At 39.9% G+C, this 17,117-nt stretch overlaps 1 protein-coding gene across 1 annotated transcript; it reads left to right on the top strand.

The window, feature by feature from the left end:
- Window positions 1-8,296: 8,296 nt before the first annotated feature.
- LOC310634940 (protein regulator of cytokinesis 1-like) lies at window positions 8,297-16,786 on the top strand (the record flags this gene model as incomplete). The annotated part of the gene is made up of 7 exons (XM_083353476.1): window positions 8,297-8,529; window positions 10,524-10,757; window positions 11,877-12,050; window positions 14,399-14,551; window positions 14,661-14,808; window positions 16,472-16,608; window positions 16,772-16,786. Exons 1-7 carry the CDS (start codon window positions 8,374-8,376, stop codon window positions 16,784-16,786), a joined length of 1,017 nt encoding a protein of 338 aa, XP_083209602.1. The 5' UTR covers window positions 8,297-8,373.
- Window positions 16,787-17,117: the final 331 nt, after the last annotated feature.

Below are 17,117 nucleotides of genomic sequence, written 5' to 3'. Positions count from 1 at the left end.
AATGGAGCAAAATTCCCTTAACAAGTGTCTCGCTTAGCAACAGAAATTTTGGGCTCAGTTGTGGTCATAACCTGAGGACTACCTGTAGTCCCATTAAGTAATTACAGCTAGAATTGTAAGAGAGAGAATGAGAATGATGGGGATTGATTTGGATAAATTTCAAGCCCCTTTCTTGCAATTACGAGCCCTTGAGGCGCAGTGGTTAGATGTAGTATTGCAGACTAACTCTGCCCACAGCCTGATCTTCACGGGGCTCAAGGTTGACTTAGCCTTCCGTCCTTCTGAGGTTGGTAAAATGAGGATCTGGATTGTTGGAGGCAATGTGCCATACAGAGAGTGCTGTAAGGCACTATGAAGCGCTATATAAGTTTAAGTGCTACTGCTATTTTTTTTTATCCCTTATAGATAAAATCAAATGCAGAGATCGCTTGCTAAACGTGAGCTTGCTTTTGTAGCCATTCAATATAAAGGGTCTGGGATAACCAATATATCTACAGTACGTATCCTCTGGAATAACCAATACATCTAGACATTGATTATTGATTAATTATGCACTATCAAATTGATGTTGACTTTTAGTGACCAGATAGATAGGTTTTCTCCATGATGATCTGTCCCTAATTTGGTCCTTCAAGCCTTGCAATGGTGCACCCACCATCCATTGTCAATGAGTCCATCCAACTTGCTGCTAGTCATCTTCCCTTTACTTCCCAGCATTACAGCCTTCTCCAAAGAGTTAGGCCTTCACCTAATGTGTCCAAAGTCGGATAATTTGAATCATTTGTGGCTCAAGTGAGAACTTTGGGTTGATTTGTTCAATGATCCGTTTGTTTGCTTTCTTGGCTGTCCATGGTATTCTCAGAAGTCTTCTCCACCACCAAAGTTCAAAAACATCAATACTCCTCCTAAGTTGCTCCTTGAAACTCTAACTTCCACTTCCATGGGAGAGAATACCATGACTTGCATCATTCTGATTATACATTGATTATACATTTTTAAAATGTACTTTAGTTACTTCTAGTACAGCTTCCCTGTTTATGAATTTTGCCCATTCCTCATTTTTGATCTTGTACCTCTAAATCCCTTTACTGCAATATTTATGTCTTTCAGCTTCCTATAAATAGTATTGTAGTATTACAGAATATGAAATTGATTTTAAACAAAATTTTCCTTTCCCCAGCAATGAAATAACTGCCTAAGAACATTATAGGAGGAAAAAATACATATGACCAAACAAATGATTTGAGTACTGATACTATATTAAAACTATGACTCTTGCGGGAATGCTAAGTGGATAATTTTCACTTTGATCCAAGGACATCTCCAAGCTATGGAGATGTCAAAAAAAAGTCAAGACAGGGGTCATGGTGATGTGATTGAAGCTCCATCTCACATGCATGCATGGCACAAATTTGCAAAACTTCAGTCATCTTATAAGAATTTATGGTATAATGCTAGAATCTTGGAGGATATATCAAAAGTTTGGGGGCAACCTCACATTAGCTTTTATAATATCTCAGGGTAAATCTCAGGAGATGTTTCAACAAAGGCATCTAAGCTGTTGTATAAATATTTGGGATATCTGCAGCAGAGAACGCACCAAAAAGGGAGAGCCATTTTCTTCTAGCCCTGCCAACATATAACAATATGATGAATGATTGCAGGAACTAAGATATGTCTGGTCAAACAAAGAGAAGGACTAGGGGTAATATGAAAGCAGTCTTCCAGTACTTGAGGCACTGTCACAGAGAAGAAAGTGTCAGCCTATTCTCCAAAGCACCTGAGGGCAGAACAAGAAGCAACGAGTAGAAGATCATTAAAGAGAGATCCAAACTAGAGTTAAGGAGACATTTCCTGACGTGAGAACAATTAATCAGTGGAATGGCTTACGTCTGGAAGTTATGGGTGCTCCATCACTGGCGGTTTTCAAGACAAGTTTGGACAGCGATTTATCCAAAATTGTATCCTGCTTGAACAGGAAGTTTGACTAGAAGACCTCCAAGATCCCTTTCAGTCCTATTAATTCTATGGTTACGTGTGTATCCTTTGCAGAGTCACTTAGTTGGTCAGAAATCACCAGTTCTCTTGGAAAAGCCTACCTTTTAGAATTATGGTCCTCCTCTCTATTTCCCTCTCGGCCTACTTCCATATAATTTTTTTCTAGAGTTATAATCTGCATTGGTGTTCCTGGGCTTGATAATTCATTTAAAAAAAATAATACCTACTTAATATATGACCGTGAAAGCTTTGCCCTAAAGCAGAACTCTACCCTGCATCACTAAAGTGGAATGGGACAACTCGCCACAGCCAACTCACCATGAGACAACTCACCGCAGTTTACTCGCCACCGAACAACTCACAGGGGACAATTTCAATTTAATTATTTAAAATAATGTAAAACTTTTTTGTCATTCACATTTGATTTTGTCCCTCCTTTTGCATCCTTTAATGATTCTATTCCACCATTTCTTCGATATTAGCGTAACTCTTGTCCCACAGCAAGTTGTCCCACAGTGAGTTGGCCCTGGCAACTTGTCCTAGACCCCCTCTATAAGAAGTACTTTGGAATTATTGTCATAGCAGTTCTTCTGAAAATGGAATTTAGCTTTCAGAATAAATTGCATTGGCTTTCCAAGATTACTGGAAGTTCCAAAATATTTTGAATTCATTTGTTGGATGGCGCATCTTTACTATAAGCAGTATTCTCTCTTCCGCCAGCTGTATGTAGTGATGGCCATGTGGTTTTCTGAATGCCCTTTGAGAAAATACTTCTGCCCAGATATGCCAGCTGGATGTTTAATAGTAGCAACATTGTCTGAAAAGCAAGGAGTATTTGTGTTGTATTGCCATGTGTTTCTCTAACTACACATTCAAGATCTGGAATGAGACTTGAAGACAAAAACCACGAGCATTTGAGAGAAAACCAAAAAGCAACAATAGATCATTTGTTTGCTATTTACATTGATAAGATATCTATAAAAGCAGAATTTCAGGGTGCCAAACTATATAATGATGATGATGATGATGATGATAAAGTTGGAAGGGACCTTGGAGGTCATCTAGTCCAACCTCCTGCTCAGGCAGGAAATGTACATAATGGAATTAGTATTTCAAATGTGTGTATATTTGTGCTCTTTCAACTTGATTTTAATATTTTGTTTTATTGTATGTTTTGCCAAAATGCGTGTGATCTTGTGCAAAAACTTATGTTGTAGGGTTTGTGAGGGTTTTTTTCCCCTAAAACTCACAATGAAATGATGAAAATGGACTAGTATTTTTTCCAGGAATCTGCATTGGATCTTTGATTTACAGTATGCTAGTTTGTGTTTGTTCAACAAGTTTGGTTGATGCTTTTGCTTATGTTCTCATCCAAGTTGGGAAACAGTGCATAATTCCCACAGTTTTATGTTTTTGCTTGAATATACTGTAGTTTTATAATCTTTTAAGTCCCTCATTTTCTTTGATCAGATCCTGAGTCCAGTAAACAAGCAACCTGAATCTGACTCACATAGTCTTCTGCTCTGATATAAACATTACATGATACTAGACATTCTCTTTTTTAAGATTCATTTGGAAGAAGTTGTTTTATCAAAGCAGTTTTGCTTTCCCTCTTTCAACAAGGAATGGGTCACATATCTATATTTGATCTTTTTTGCAGAAATTTTGATTTTATTTATGTTTTATGAGATTTGCTCTTTATATCAAACGGGTGGAAGAGATTAATCCTCCAGGCAGGGACCATTGTGCTATGTAACAGAATAACCAGGTTGTGCAGTAAAAATTACTTCATTCTTTTCAAATGACCTCTTTATTTGTCTTCTGGTGAGATGCTTCCAACTGCCTCAGAATTTTTTGATTCACTTTCATATCTTTTCTCTTTAAATTGATGGTGTAGGAAAGTTCTGCAGGTAGTCCTCAACTTACAACCATTATTGAACCCAAAATTTATGTTGCCAAGTGAGACATTTGTAAAGTGAGTTTTGCCCCATTTTACGACTTTTCTTGCCACAGCCGTTACGTGAATCACTGCAGTTGTGGAAATTAGTAACACAGTTGTTAAGTGAATCTGGCCTCCCCCTTGACTTTGCTTGTCAGATTGTCACAAAAGGTGGTCGCATGACCCCAAGATGCTTTGTCATAAATATGAGTTGCCAGGCAGTTGAATTTTGATCATGATACCACGAGGATGCCACAACGGTCATTTGAAAAACAGTTGTAACAGTGCTATTTTAAGTTTGAACAGTCATTAAACAAGCTGTCGAGGACCACCTGTGATATCAGGCTATATAGCTGATTGTCAACAACTTGGTTTATAGGAACAAAAGAGGAATGTATAAAGTCACACTTCAGCACTGTCTTTCAAACCATGGCTTAATGCTGGCAATGTGTGATTTATATCATTGTAAAAGCAGGAAGGATATCTGAGCATTAAACTTATTTCAGTAATCTCACAGTCTCCTGAGTGAAGGAAAGGTAGAACTTGCTGAAATTAAGCTGATTTATAGATTCTACATCTAAATGTTACCCATCCAGTGTGGTAGACAATTAACTTAATTCTCTCTCCAAAATTCAGAAAATTTACTTTGAAGTTCAATATACTTCAATAGAGGTTTCTAAATTATTTGTATGATTAATCATTCCACTTTTTATAATAAATGCTTAACAAGGGTAAAGAAGCCAAAACAAAATCTATTTTCTCTTATCGTTTTGTTTTGTTTTCAGGAGGCACATAAATCAGAAACCTGATTTATACTTTGCACTACACTATGCAATATGTATGTGTGATCTATCTATTACAGGGCTTAGACAACATAGCAAATGACAAACAAGAGGTTGCCCAATATCCCTAAGCTACACTTACTAGGATTGGTATTACCTGCGATTCTCTAGGATTGCATGGTCATTCTGGGACAAACCTAGATATGCTGAAGGTGAGACTTTAAAAGAAGCAAATTCACACATTGAAACTGAATGAGTAACCAAATGATAAGTAATGAACAGCCAAGAAAATGAAAGATAGATGTGCATGTTTCTCCTGAGGGGTGTGTGGAAGTATTGGATGTTTTAAGACCAGAGATTTGCAGCACTAGTTTCTCATGGAAAATATTAGTAGACATTGCCCTCCTGCTTTCAAGCACATTTTTCTTAATCTTCAAAAAGAGAAACCTGTTCTGTCTAGCTATCTACCCCTCTCCAGATGAAAGCTCAAACAGTCCAAGTATTTTGTGTTGATGCCAAGTTCTGCACTCCCACAGAATTAAAGCATACCTCTAGCTAGCCGTAGGAATAGTTCCACTTTTCAAGAACAGTTTTATTCTACTGTAGGGATGCAGAATATTCAAATAATGCATCGATGTTCCATTTTTTTCATTGCTTAAATCTATTTTATACGTGGTATTGTAGATAATAGAGTTTGCAATGAATAATTTTGAAGATCTGGTATCACTTTAGTTCAGTTTTTGATTTCCTGAAGTTGCATGAAATCATCCGTGATACTTTAATATTCTCAAGCTGTACATACTAAAATCTTTTAGGGTTTTGAATACGCAAATGAAGATGTTTCCAGTGCAATCAAAAATAAATAGTGACATGGTTTCACACATAGCTGTAAGTTGTAACATAATTTGGTTTGTGGCTTAAACATTTCTTTTGCATTGCATCTACTGCTAAGCTTGTAAGCCGCCCTGAGTCTTCGGAGAAGGGCGGGATATAAATGGAATTAAAATAAAAAATAAATAAAAATTGTAGCCTTAAGCTGCTTGTCTCCTTTGTTGAAATGAAGAGTTCAGAAATTTTCTGCCTGGATTTTAAGCTTTGGCAATAATTTTGGCCATGTGTTCTCTCTAAATAGCAGTTGCCACAGTCCCTGATTGGTTGATTTCCCTGGTTCTCTACTTCTTTAATAAAAGCCAGTTGCTTTAGTTTCTATGGGTGGTCTTCGGGAAATGGGGCTTTTATTGATAGAACTTTTTTTTTAATGAACCCACCTCCACTCACTGTGCCTGATATTTTCCCATCCAATGCATTTACCGGCAGAATGGTAGAAAAACAACACTATCCAGGTAGTCCTTGATGTACAACCATCTGTTTAGCAACTGTTTGAAATTACAGTGGCAATGAAAAAAAAGTGACTTACCAGTGTTCCTCATTGATAAGACCAGACCTTCTGGTTACAACTGTCATAGCATCCCCACAGTGACATGATCAAAATTGGCAACTGGCATCTAGACAATTGGCAGCATCGTGGGGGTGGGGGTGGTTTCATCTGATTGCCATCTGCAAACTTCCCAGCAGGCTTCCGATGGAGGAAGCTGGACTTGCTTAACGACCGCCTGATTCACTTAACAACTGTAGTGATTCACTGAACAGTGGTAAAAAAGGATCATGAAATCAGGCACAACTCACGTTAACAACTGCCTTGCTTAGCAACCAACATTCTGATCTTAATCACACAGTTCTTTAATTCAGGAAAAACTTTTTGACCACCTAGAGACACATTAAGGTATGGATCAGAGTGACAGCTTTGAAATGTAAAGTGTCTTGTGTTGCATTGGATTGCACAAAACATCCAATACCTATTCCCAGAACCCATTTTAGGGGAAAATTGCTATTTTGTGGTATAATTTGATATCGGGCATCAAATGTTGTTCCATTAGAAATTTTGGTTTCATTGAAGAAAAATAGAGATAGGTTAAAGGCAGTCTGCCTGTGATCATGCTAGCTTATGATTATCTCCAAATAACCATTCTCAGCAGAATAATTTTTAAATAGTTCTTGTCTAAGTTTAAGATGCATTTTTATTTTCAAATTGCCCCTCCCAAAGGTCCAATATGATTTCACTCCACGTACCTGGAAATGTCACAGCGTAAGTGGAACATCGCAATTGTAGTACTTTGAGGCCTCAAATATGTAAAGTTGCTGACTGAGACAAAGTCAACAGCTGGGAAAAATGTGGACAATGCCACGTAAAGTTTCTGAAATGTATAATGTGTTTGGAGATCAGACTATTCTGCATAATTCTAGCCTTTCATTGTAATGATAAAAATTCAGGCTTTTCAGAGATTTTGAAACTAGAAAAGGAAAGTTACTTGATGGGAAGATAATTGGGAAAATATTAAACAGAATGTTATCTTGAATTCTTCAAAATACAACACAGAAACTGGAGTAGGGGCACCTTATCAGATTGTCTTATCATTTCCCCCCCCTATTTAGTCGTCCTGTGCAAAGAAGCTCTTTGCAAATTTTACGGGAAATATGTTTATTAAAGGTTGCATGCTGTATTCAAATAAAGATAGCTAGCATTTCTTTTTGTAAAACCTTGGCGGGGCGGGGGGAGGGATGTTACTCTAAGATGTATTACGCTTCAAGTAAAATTCACTTGTTTGAATATATTATCCCCTTTGGAAATGTGTGAAAAACATTGATGTGCTTAGGGCAGCTACTGAAAAACCTGGAAAGCTGGCCTTTGAAAGATCCATTAAATCCAATACATATCTCTCTAACCATACAGGAAAGTTAAAAGCACCTAAAACAGGGTACAGTACTTTTTTTCCCCCTGCAAAATAAATTGTGCAAGGGAAGAGGTGTATATCTTTAATGCAAGTATCAACACGTCTCTCAGCAACTGCCACTTTAATATAGTTTAGATCAAAGTATTATAAACTCAAAGTCTTCTTCCCAACTACAGGTACTCGGTTTTTCACTTTTTTAGTAAGCAATCATTTTATTTGCCTGATGTATCGCAACATTTGAGCCTTGGTGGAGCAGTGGGCTAATGCCTCCTTAAGTAACACCAGCTGCCTGCAATTAGTGCAGGTTCGCATCCCACCAGGCTCAAGGTTGACTCAGCCTTCCATCCTTCCGAGGTAGGTAAAATGAGGACCCAAATTGTTGGGGGCAATTAAGCTGACTTTGTAATAATGCCGCTTGGGGGGTGTGTGTGAAAGCCCTAACAAGCAGGCATATACATAGAATGAAGGCTACTGCTAAGCTTGTAAGCCGCCCTGAGTCTTCGGGGAAGGGCGGGATATAAATGGAATAAAAATAAATAAATAAAATAAAACATTTGGTTTGTAGCAGGAAAATATGGAGGACTAGTTTTAACTATTCTCGATTTTGTTGTCATGCCCCAAATTTGTTTTCAGTGAAACCATGTGTAAAAATGGCATGAGGTTTACAGAGGAAACAGAGTCAGCAAAACTCTTCATTACACTCATGAATGAAAGCCATGACTAACAACAATCTGATACCTTTTTTTGGCTGCCCCTGGACACACATCAAATCCTGGGTTATTTGACAGGCTTTATTCTAGCTACAGATTCTGATGGGTTCTGGTCAAGTAAGCAATTCAACTGTTAAATCAGCGAGAAACCCATGCTGACATGTTTCATGGGGGTTTCTGGACAGATGCTACTGAACGATATGATCGATGAAGAAAGGAGTTTGAAAGAAAAAATTGAAAATGACATTGAAATTCAGAAAAATCAGCTGAATATATTGAGAGATCAACTTGGTCTGGACCCTTACAAGGTAAGTGCTTTTCAGCTGCTGATTGTTCCCAAGAACAGAAAACTAAAGTGCTATAAACCTGCCATAAATGACTTTTATTTATAATTTCATCTTGGCACAATTCTGAAAATACCATTTCATTTGTATTTCACTATCTGTGATGGAATACATGGAATCTGTGTATTATCAAAAATAGGATATTATCCGATATGTGACACATGTTTTGAGAATGTCCAATGTTTGTTTCCAGTGGTTTTGTATTATAATTTTCTTGGTAGGCACATTCAAAGTGTGAAATAGGAATCTGGTGGAAATTAAGTTGGTCTTTATTATAAAGACTTTGCAGAAAATAAAAATCATCCAGACTGTCTCTTCTTCTCCTTAATTTCATGCCCTAATTGATTTTTTAAAATTGCAGTACAAATTAATATCCAATGGATGGTTTCGGTATTTACTGCTTTTAATGTTTTAGAATTTTTTTATTAGCATTTTCTAAACGCTAAGCTGCTTTGACTTTTTTAGTGATGAGTATTTAAAAAACAACTGTAAATTAAATTGAATGCAGCTTGATGATGGAGATAGGAATTTTCTGAGGGATTTCTTTTTGAAGCAAATTGGGGGAAAAATAGTGTGTTTCTCAGGAAAAGGGGAGAGTAATAAGCTTATTTCAGTTGATTGTTCAGTTGTTCATTGGCTAAAGAGTTTTGTAAACAGCTGCCTATTGTTTTTTACTTCTATAAATTGGAGTTCCATGCTACCAATGGTAAGTGTGAGGCTTCTCGCATCTCAGTGTTGTAGAGTCCCAGCACCTATTTAGCACCAGATATTTCTTGCTCTGCAACTCCCCAGAGATGTTCTGCTATTTGAATATTTTGACCTTTTTTTTTAGCCAAGACTCAGCAGGCAACATAAAGCAAACCCCACCCCCCAAAAACCCCAAAACCTCTTCCCTTGTAGGAAGAGAATTAGCCAAGATAATTAATAACCACTGTAGCCTCACCTTTGGAATTTACACTTAGCTACCTATATTGGGGAAGAAAATAAGAAGAATCAAGCTGTAAAATGCCAATGTTAGCATAGGGTTACAAATCACCCACTGGTTTGCTGAAAGAACCATGTTTTAAGGCTTTCCCTTAAAACCACAGGATCTGGGCCAGGTGGACTTTGTGGGTGAGCTGACATTGTTTCACAGCATGAAGGTTAGCCATAGAAAAGGTGTGTCTCCAAGGTCCAGTTGTAATGATGGAACACGGAGCCTGCTCTACTAGATCTAGTGAGCTGGGAAGTCTCTCCACATTTCTCCTTCACTCTGGGACTTTTCCTGCCTGGGGGTGGGGGATGGTTGAGGATTAATGCTCCCCAAACTCTTTGGCGACCATGGGGTGGCTTGACTCCGGCTCTTTTCACATAGCAGAACCAACCCTATTTAATTGTGGGCGCTCCATCACTGGAGGTTTTTAAGAAGAGACTAGACAGTCACTTGTCTGAAATGGTATAGGTCAGACATGTCAAACACAAGGCTCGGGGGCCAGATGCGGCCCGCGAAGTGGTTTCATGTGGCCCGCGAAGCCATCCTAGAAACAGTGAGGGAACGGCCCCCACTGCCTTGTCCCTGGCCCAGAGACCCTCCTTCTGCCAAAGACCCTCAGATCTGTCCCACTCTTGCCCAGGCCCCCATAGGCACCCTTGATGCGAACGACGTAGAGCTGGCCACGCCTACCCAGTAGGTCATATGCGCTCTAGCCACGCCCACCCAGTAGGCCACGCCCACCCTGGCCATACCCACCCTTGAGGGCAACCGCAATGCTGATGCGGCCCTCAATGAAATTGAGTTTGACACCCTGGTATAGGTTCTCCTGCTTGAGCAGGGGGCTGGACTAGAAGACCTCCAAGGTCCCTTCCAGCTCTGTTCTGTTCTGTTCTGTCCTAGTAGAATCAGCAAACAATCGGAGAGAGGCCACTCACAGAAGTGCTAAATATATATATATATCTATATTTGCTGTATAACTTTACAGGCTGCTGATGGGCTAACTATTCTTCAGTTGGAGAAGGAATATCGAATAGCTTTAGAAAGGGCTGTTAAAGAAAAACAGGAGAGGCTGGAGAAGTTGACACAGTTACAGCGAAAAGATCAGGCGTTGTGTACAGAGCTTTGTGTAGCCCCTTATTATATCCCTACTGGCAGCATTCCGAGTAGCACAGAGCTGGAAGAACTACAAGAACATATTACAGATTTTCTGGAAGTAAAGGTACGGTACTGATTTATATTTCTTCATTAGCAAATCAGACATTGCAGTGAAAAAAAATAAGCTAAATGAGCGCTTTGTTTTCTTGAGCGAAAAAGAATTAGTGAGCACGGTGAGATCTCTCTCTGTTTTTCATCTCGTCTGCACTTAAAATTCTATAAAGTTTGCTGCCAGAAGATAAACTTCAGAATATGCGAAGAATTTGTAATCAAATTAAGCATGAAATGGAGGAACGTGCAGAGATTCTATTTTATGATTAATGGGAAGTCAACTAATAACCTCTTCTTACAAGGTTCTTTGTGGGGGGACAGTTTTCCCGAGTACCTTCAGGGTGGCATCTCCCTAGCTAGCTGGACCATAAGTGAATTATTTATCGAATTTACATGGCTGCCCATGCCACCCAAGTTGTCTCTTAGCAGCTTAGAATAAAACCAGCCATTGGAACAGTATGCAAAAACCAAGTAAAACAAACATAAAGAAGAAAAGTAACGAAAGAGCACATCAGAATATTATGCACGATGCAGCCAATACATGGAGTCAGGTTTGTTGAAACGGCCATGTTTTAAGGGGGCTGTCTTCTCTTTCGTGCTATCTGCCTGGCTGATATGAGCCAACAAGATGGGCATGCTTCAGACCAGGGGTCGGCAACCTCGGCTCTTTTATGACTCGTGGACTTCAACTCCCAGCTATGCTGGCTCAGGAATTCTAGGAGTTGAAGTCCACGAGTCATAAAACAGCCGAGGTTGCCGACCCCTGCTCCAGACCCTTTCAATCGGCATTATCTTTTAGGAACTACGGTAGGAAGTGTATCTTCACTGCTGCCGTGCCTGCCCATCTTATTCGTTCTTGTATTTGTTTTTTTTTTTAATCTTGGTTTCCCCCCCCCCTTATTTATTTATTTGATTTGATTTGATTTGTATACCGCCCTTCTCCCTAAGGACTCAGGGCGGTGAACAGTGACACAAATAACAGAATGCACAAATACAGATACCGTATTATTAATACGGTATTTAATTTCCTTTGCGCTATTATGAGTTGGGCAGATTCTAAAAAAAAATATGGAACAAATTAAAACGAGCTCTTTGACTTTGAAGACGTTTCATCTATTATTTCTTTGAACAGGAACAAAGATTAGAGGCATTTCATAAGCTGAGAAGAGAAATCAGACTATACAGTAAAGAAATTGGGCACGTACCCGATGGAACACTGGAAAATAATACATTATGTGACGACGAAGAAGGGTATATTTGCCTTACCCAAAAATACCTTGAAGATCTCCAACTGCTTATCCATCAGGTCGGGCTTTTTTTGTGCAAAAGATTCTATTCATATGAGTGAATCGACGACTTGGAACTATTAACTTTTAACATCCTATTTCATAAACAGCAAGGAAGGCTCCAAAGGGAAAGCGTCTCAGTTTTTCTTGGTGTGGATTCATAGCATTTATACAACGTGGTTTATCAGTCTGCTAGACCAGGGCTTTTCAACCAGTGGTATGGGTACCACCTGTGGTACATTATTTATTTATTTATTTATTTTATTACATTTATATACCGCCCTTTCCCGAAGGACTCAGGGCGGTTTACAGGGTAATTAAAAACCAAAAATACAAAAGTTAAAAACCAAGTTTAAAAAAGATTAAATTTATCCCTGTATAAATAAAACCCCAATTAAAATAAATTAATCCTCAGCCTGGGCCAGAGAGCTCGAAGAGCCAGGTCTTCAGGCCCCGGCGGAATGAACGGAGGTCGGGGGCAGTCCTCAACTCCACTGGCAGCTGGTTCCAGAGGGCAGGCGCACCCACTGAGAAGGCCCTATCCCTGGGTGTTACCCGCCGGCAATCTCTTACCGGTGGCACCCTGAGAAGACCCTCCCTGTGGGAGGGAACTTGATGCCGGCAGCAGGTGTTCCCTCAGATATCCCGGACCCAAGCCATTTAAGGCTTTATAGGTCATCACCAGCACCTTGAATTTCACCCGGAGGGCAACCGGAAGCCAATGCAGCTCGCGGAGTAGAGGTGTTACATGGGAGTATCGGGAGACCCCCATCACAACTCGCGCGGCCGCATTCTGCACCAGTTGAAGCCTCCGGGTGGTCCTCAAGGGCAGCCCCATGTAGAGAGCGTTGCAGTAGTCCAAACGGGTGATATGCGACCATCCTAGAAAAGTGGTAGAGAGGGAGGGAAATGAGCTGAACCGGTGGGAGCGCCGCACAAGCCTGAGTGAGAGGTGGCTGGATCTGCAGGGCTGTCAGGGCTCAGTGGAAGCGCCAAGATCAGTGCCAGGCTCCAGCTGGAGCTCGGTGCTGATCCCGGCGCACCTGCTGAGCCCAGAAGAAGCGCCGATCAGCTGGAATGTTGTAGCATCTCCAGGGTCATGTGATTTACATTCAAATGCTTGGCAACTGATTCATATTTATGACGGTCACAGTGTCCCAGGGTTATGTGAAGTGACCAAAACCTGCTGCAACCACCCAGCAGACGTGGGGGGGGATAAATAAAAACCAAACACCCCCACCCCTGCTGCCAATCCACAACAGAATGAAAACCTCGGACAGGAGGAAGAGCGCTGCCGGGTGGGCAGGCAGGCAGGTGTCTTGCTGGGCTGTGGCTTGGGCGGCACTTTTTTCAGTGCCATTGTAACTTTGAACAGTCACTAAGCGAACTGTTGTAAGTCAAGGACTACCTGCACTTCATTTCATTTCCTTTTTTTTTTTTGGTTTTTGGTCATCAAGTTTTTGACACCTTGCTAGGCGATAGGTGGTACTCGGATGTTGCCATATCCTAAAAATGGTACAATGGGTGAAAAGGTTGAAAAGCCCTGTACTAGACCAGGCATGTCAAACATGCAGCCTGCGGGCCGGATGTGGCCCTGCAAAGGCACCACAGATCCCGATACATCGTGATACGGCCTGTGATGCGATTGGGCTTGACGCCCACCCCTATACTAGACTTTGTAACATTACAAAGGGGTGATGGTGAAGATGATAATAAATCAGGTTTTAATTAACTTTAATCAGTGTTTCCTTTAGTTCAGGCTCATCTTTTGGATCTGTCCAATATCAGCAGCCTGTGCAAACGATTGACAAGGTTAAGGTTATGCTTATTAAAAGCTATTTAATAGCGTTTTAATTATTGTTGTTTTCAGTCTCTTACAATGTTTGAACATACGTACAGAGACAGAAAGAGATCATGTTCCAGTATCAACCATTATCCTTTACTGAGCAAAGGAACATGGAAACTGGGCCTTTTCCCCCTATTGACTTAACTGGTCAACATAGGTTCTGTTAGATCTGACTTGCTTTTCCGTTTAGGCTACTATTTAAAGAGAAACACACCTCACTTGCCTTAGCTTTTATTTGTATCCCATCTTTATTATCTTTACAAATAACTCAAGGCTGTGAACATATCCAACGCAGCTTCCTCCTTATATTTTCCCCACAACAACAACCCTGCAGAATGAGTTGGGCTGAGACAGATGACTGGCCCAAAGTCACCCAGCTAAGTTTTATGGCTAAGGTGGGATTAGAATTCACATACTCCCACTTTCTAGCCTAGTGTCTTCACCGCTAGACCAAACTCTTGGTTCTCCATTCTTTGGATAACTTTTTTTTTTGCATATACTGATTTGAGTGTGCCTTTGTAGTTGCAGAAGAAGAAAGAGTCTCTGACAGCCGCCAAGGAGGGCGTAATGAAAGCGGTTCAACTTCTATGGGACAGACTTCAGTGGCCACAAGAAAAACGAGAACAGCTCACAAAAATGACCAGCCAGTCTTCCATCTGCGAAGCCATAAATATGGTAATAGAAGGAGAATTTTGACTTCTCTCTCCGCGACTAACGCGAATGTAGCAAGTTAAGTGTGTTTTGTAACCATTGACAATTAATGGTTTCATCTTGTTTTCATTAGTGGGAGGAAGAACTACAAACCCTAGAAGAGCTGAAGAAAGAGAAACTTAAAGAAATTACTTTGAAAGTCCGGCAAGAGCTTGAGAGCTATTGGCAAAAATGCTTTTATACCGATGAACAAAAAGCCGCATTTCAGCCCTTTTATGATGGTAATTCATTGTAGCATATGTTTTTAAATTTTAAATGCAATCATTATTTACTTTACTCATGGGAAGTCCTGTGCTTGAAAGCAGAGATAAAAAAAAAGCAAGTGAGAGGGTTGCTGTGGGCATGAGTGAAAAAGTAGCGGGAACAACTTTAAACTTCCTGCTAGCTTCCCCATTGACTTGTGGGAAGTTGGCAAGAAACATACGAAATCATGATCATATGATTGCAGCTAGCCTTGATGACATAGATGATGTCCCCGATTCGGGTCTGAGCCTGGTGCTGAGGCCGATGAAGAACACCAGACACGAGGTGCAGGTTTTGTTGTCTTTTATTGAAGCGCTCCAAGAAAAGGGGTCCTGGCCAAAATGCCAAGGAACCTTGAATCAGAATTAATAAAGTTTTATATATTTGGTCTAAAGTAGAAGGTGGGATAAGGTGAGATATATAGGAAATATCATCTAATAAACATTTCAATAATCTAACAATTATTCTATTGGTCTCTAGCTGTCCCTATTCCTAAGCCTTGGCTAATGAATGTTTCAGGAGTTATCTAATGCACATCCTATTTGATCCAGGCCATCTCTGTTCCTAGCTTTTAACTGAGCTTGCAAGATACCTAAGTCTTCTGTTACTATTACTGGCTGTTTAACCACACAGAACTGTTACAAGCTTTACACCTGCATATTCCCTGTGAATAAACATTCTTCTTGCCACACAAACCCCCCAATTACAAGCTTCCTGACCTCTTTTGAAGTATATGCTTAATCTTGCTTTGTTTTGGCATCCAGCCCATCATTTCCCCCCCCCTTTTGAATCTGAAAATGATTTAATTTTTCAAGATTCACCCAGCATTAATATCCCTGTACAGGTAGACCCCATAGTTTGCCTACAGGCAGAAAGGCAAAGTGGAAGGCATTGTAATCCACAACAGGTGATTAAGAGAACAATGACTACCCATCAGCCTCATTATTAGGGTTTTCAACTAGCTGAAATCAGGTAACCATCCTGTCAGCCAATGCCACCAGCCTTCCCATTTTTTTAATGTGTGGGATTGCAGCTATCATTGCTATGTGTGCAGCTCAGTTCTGGATTTCCTCTGATTTGTCTGGAATATACATATAGCAAATACACACACAGCACTGTTGTCCAATTAACGCGCGCACACCTCTCTTGGATGACAATACCATATCTAGAACCATTCTATTCTCAGTTATTATTTGTCATATAGCTTCTTGTTCTTTTGCTGCAGCAATAAAATGCTCCCGTCTTAGCTTGCTAGGATTTCCACCATGACATTATTGAGCCCCATTTGCGGGATTCAGGCAGGACATAAAACCACACCCCCTCCGGTCCGTGTAAAAACTCTCTCCATGGAACCGGTCCCTGATGCCCCAAAGGTTGGGGACCTCTGGCATAGAGTACCCAGATCACAAACACGTCACTGGGAATGCTACGACAGCCAGAACTCTGAGGACTCTTTACAAGTCTTCCTATTTCAGCAGCATCATAACTTTGAATGCAACCCAAGGACTATCTCTCTTGTTTACTGGAATAGTGGGACAAATGGTAAAACATTTTCTGGGTTCAGACACAATGAATTTGTGTTTTCTAGTCTTGTTATTTTTTGCGAGGTTTAATGAAAGGTGTGTTTTCTGGTTTATATAGAAAATTTCTCAGAAGAATTGTTGAACCATCATGATGAGGAACTTTTCAAAATAAAAGTGCTTTATGAGGAAGCCAAGTGTGTTTATGATAGTATTCATAAATGGGAGGCCATTCTGGATCGCTTCATTGAATTACAGGTAGATGCTCTTTCAGTGCTTTTTTTTTAATTGCCTGGGATAATTTATTATTTAAAAAAATTTTTTTACAGCAAATACTCTTTTCTGACATGAATTAGAACACAGTATTTGCCCAGTGCTGGAATTTTCCAGAAGAGTTATAATAGCTCCCCATTCTCCCCAGAAAAACAGATTTTGAGAATGTCAGCCTAGTAAGCTGAAGAGGAAAAAAGATATTTGATTTTTAAATGTAGATGGTAGAAAAAGGGTGTTGCAATTATGATGATAAAATTTAAAGTAATAGGGTTTTTTGCCATGAGATCAGTGAAGCTGATTTCAGTATTGATCTTATTCTTTATATCTTATATTTTAATTTCAATAGACTGAGAGAAGAAATCCAACTCAATTTCAACTCTGGAAACTACAGTTCTTTTTTTTAAAAAAAATAATTTCTAGCATTCTTAAAACTGATTCAGGTACAATATAGGCATTACTGTAGGAGAAAAGCAGACAGGTGGGGGGAGAGTTAA

Source organism: Vipera ursinii, assembly GCF_947247035.1.
Source record: "Vipera ursinii genome assembly, chromosome: 2".
NCBI lineage: Eukaryota > Metazoa > Chordata > Lepidosauria > Squamata > Viperidae > Vipera > Vipera ursinii.
This window is presented reverse-complemented; position numbering and strand designations above follow the sequence as displayed.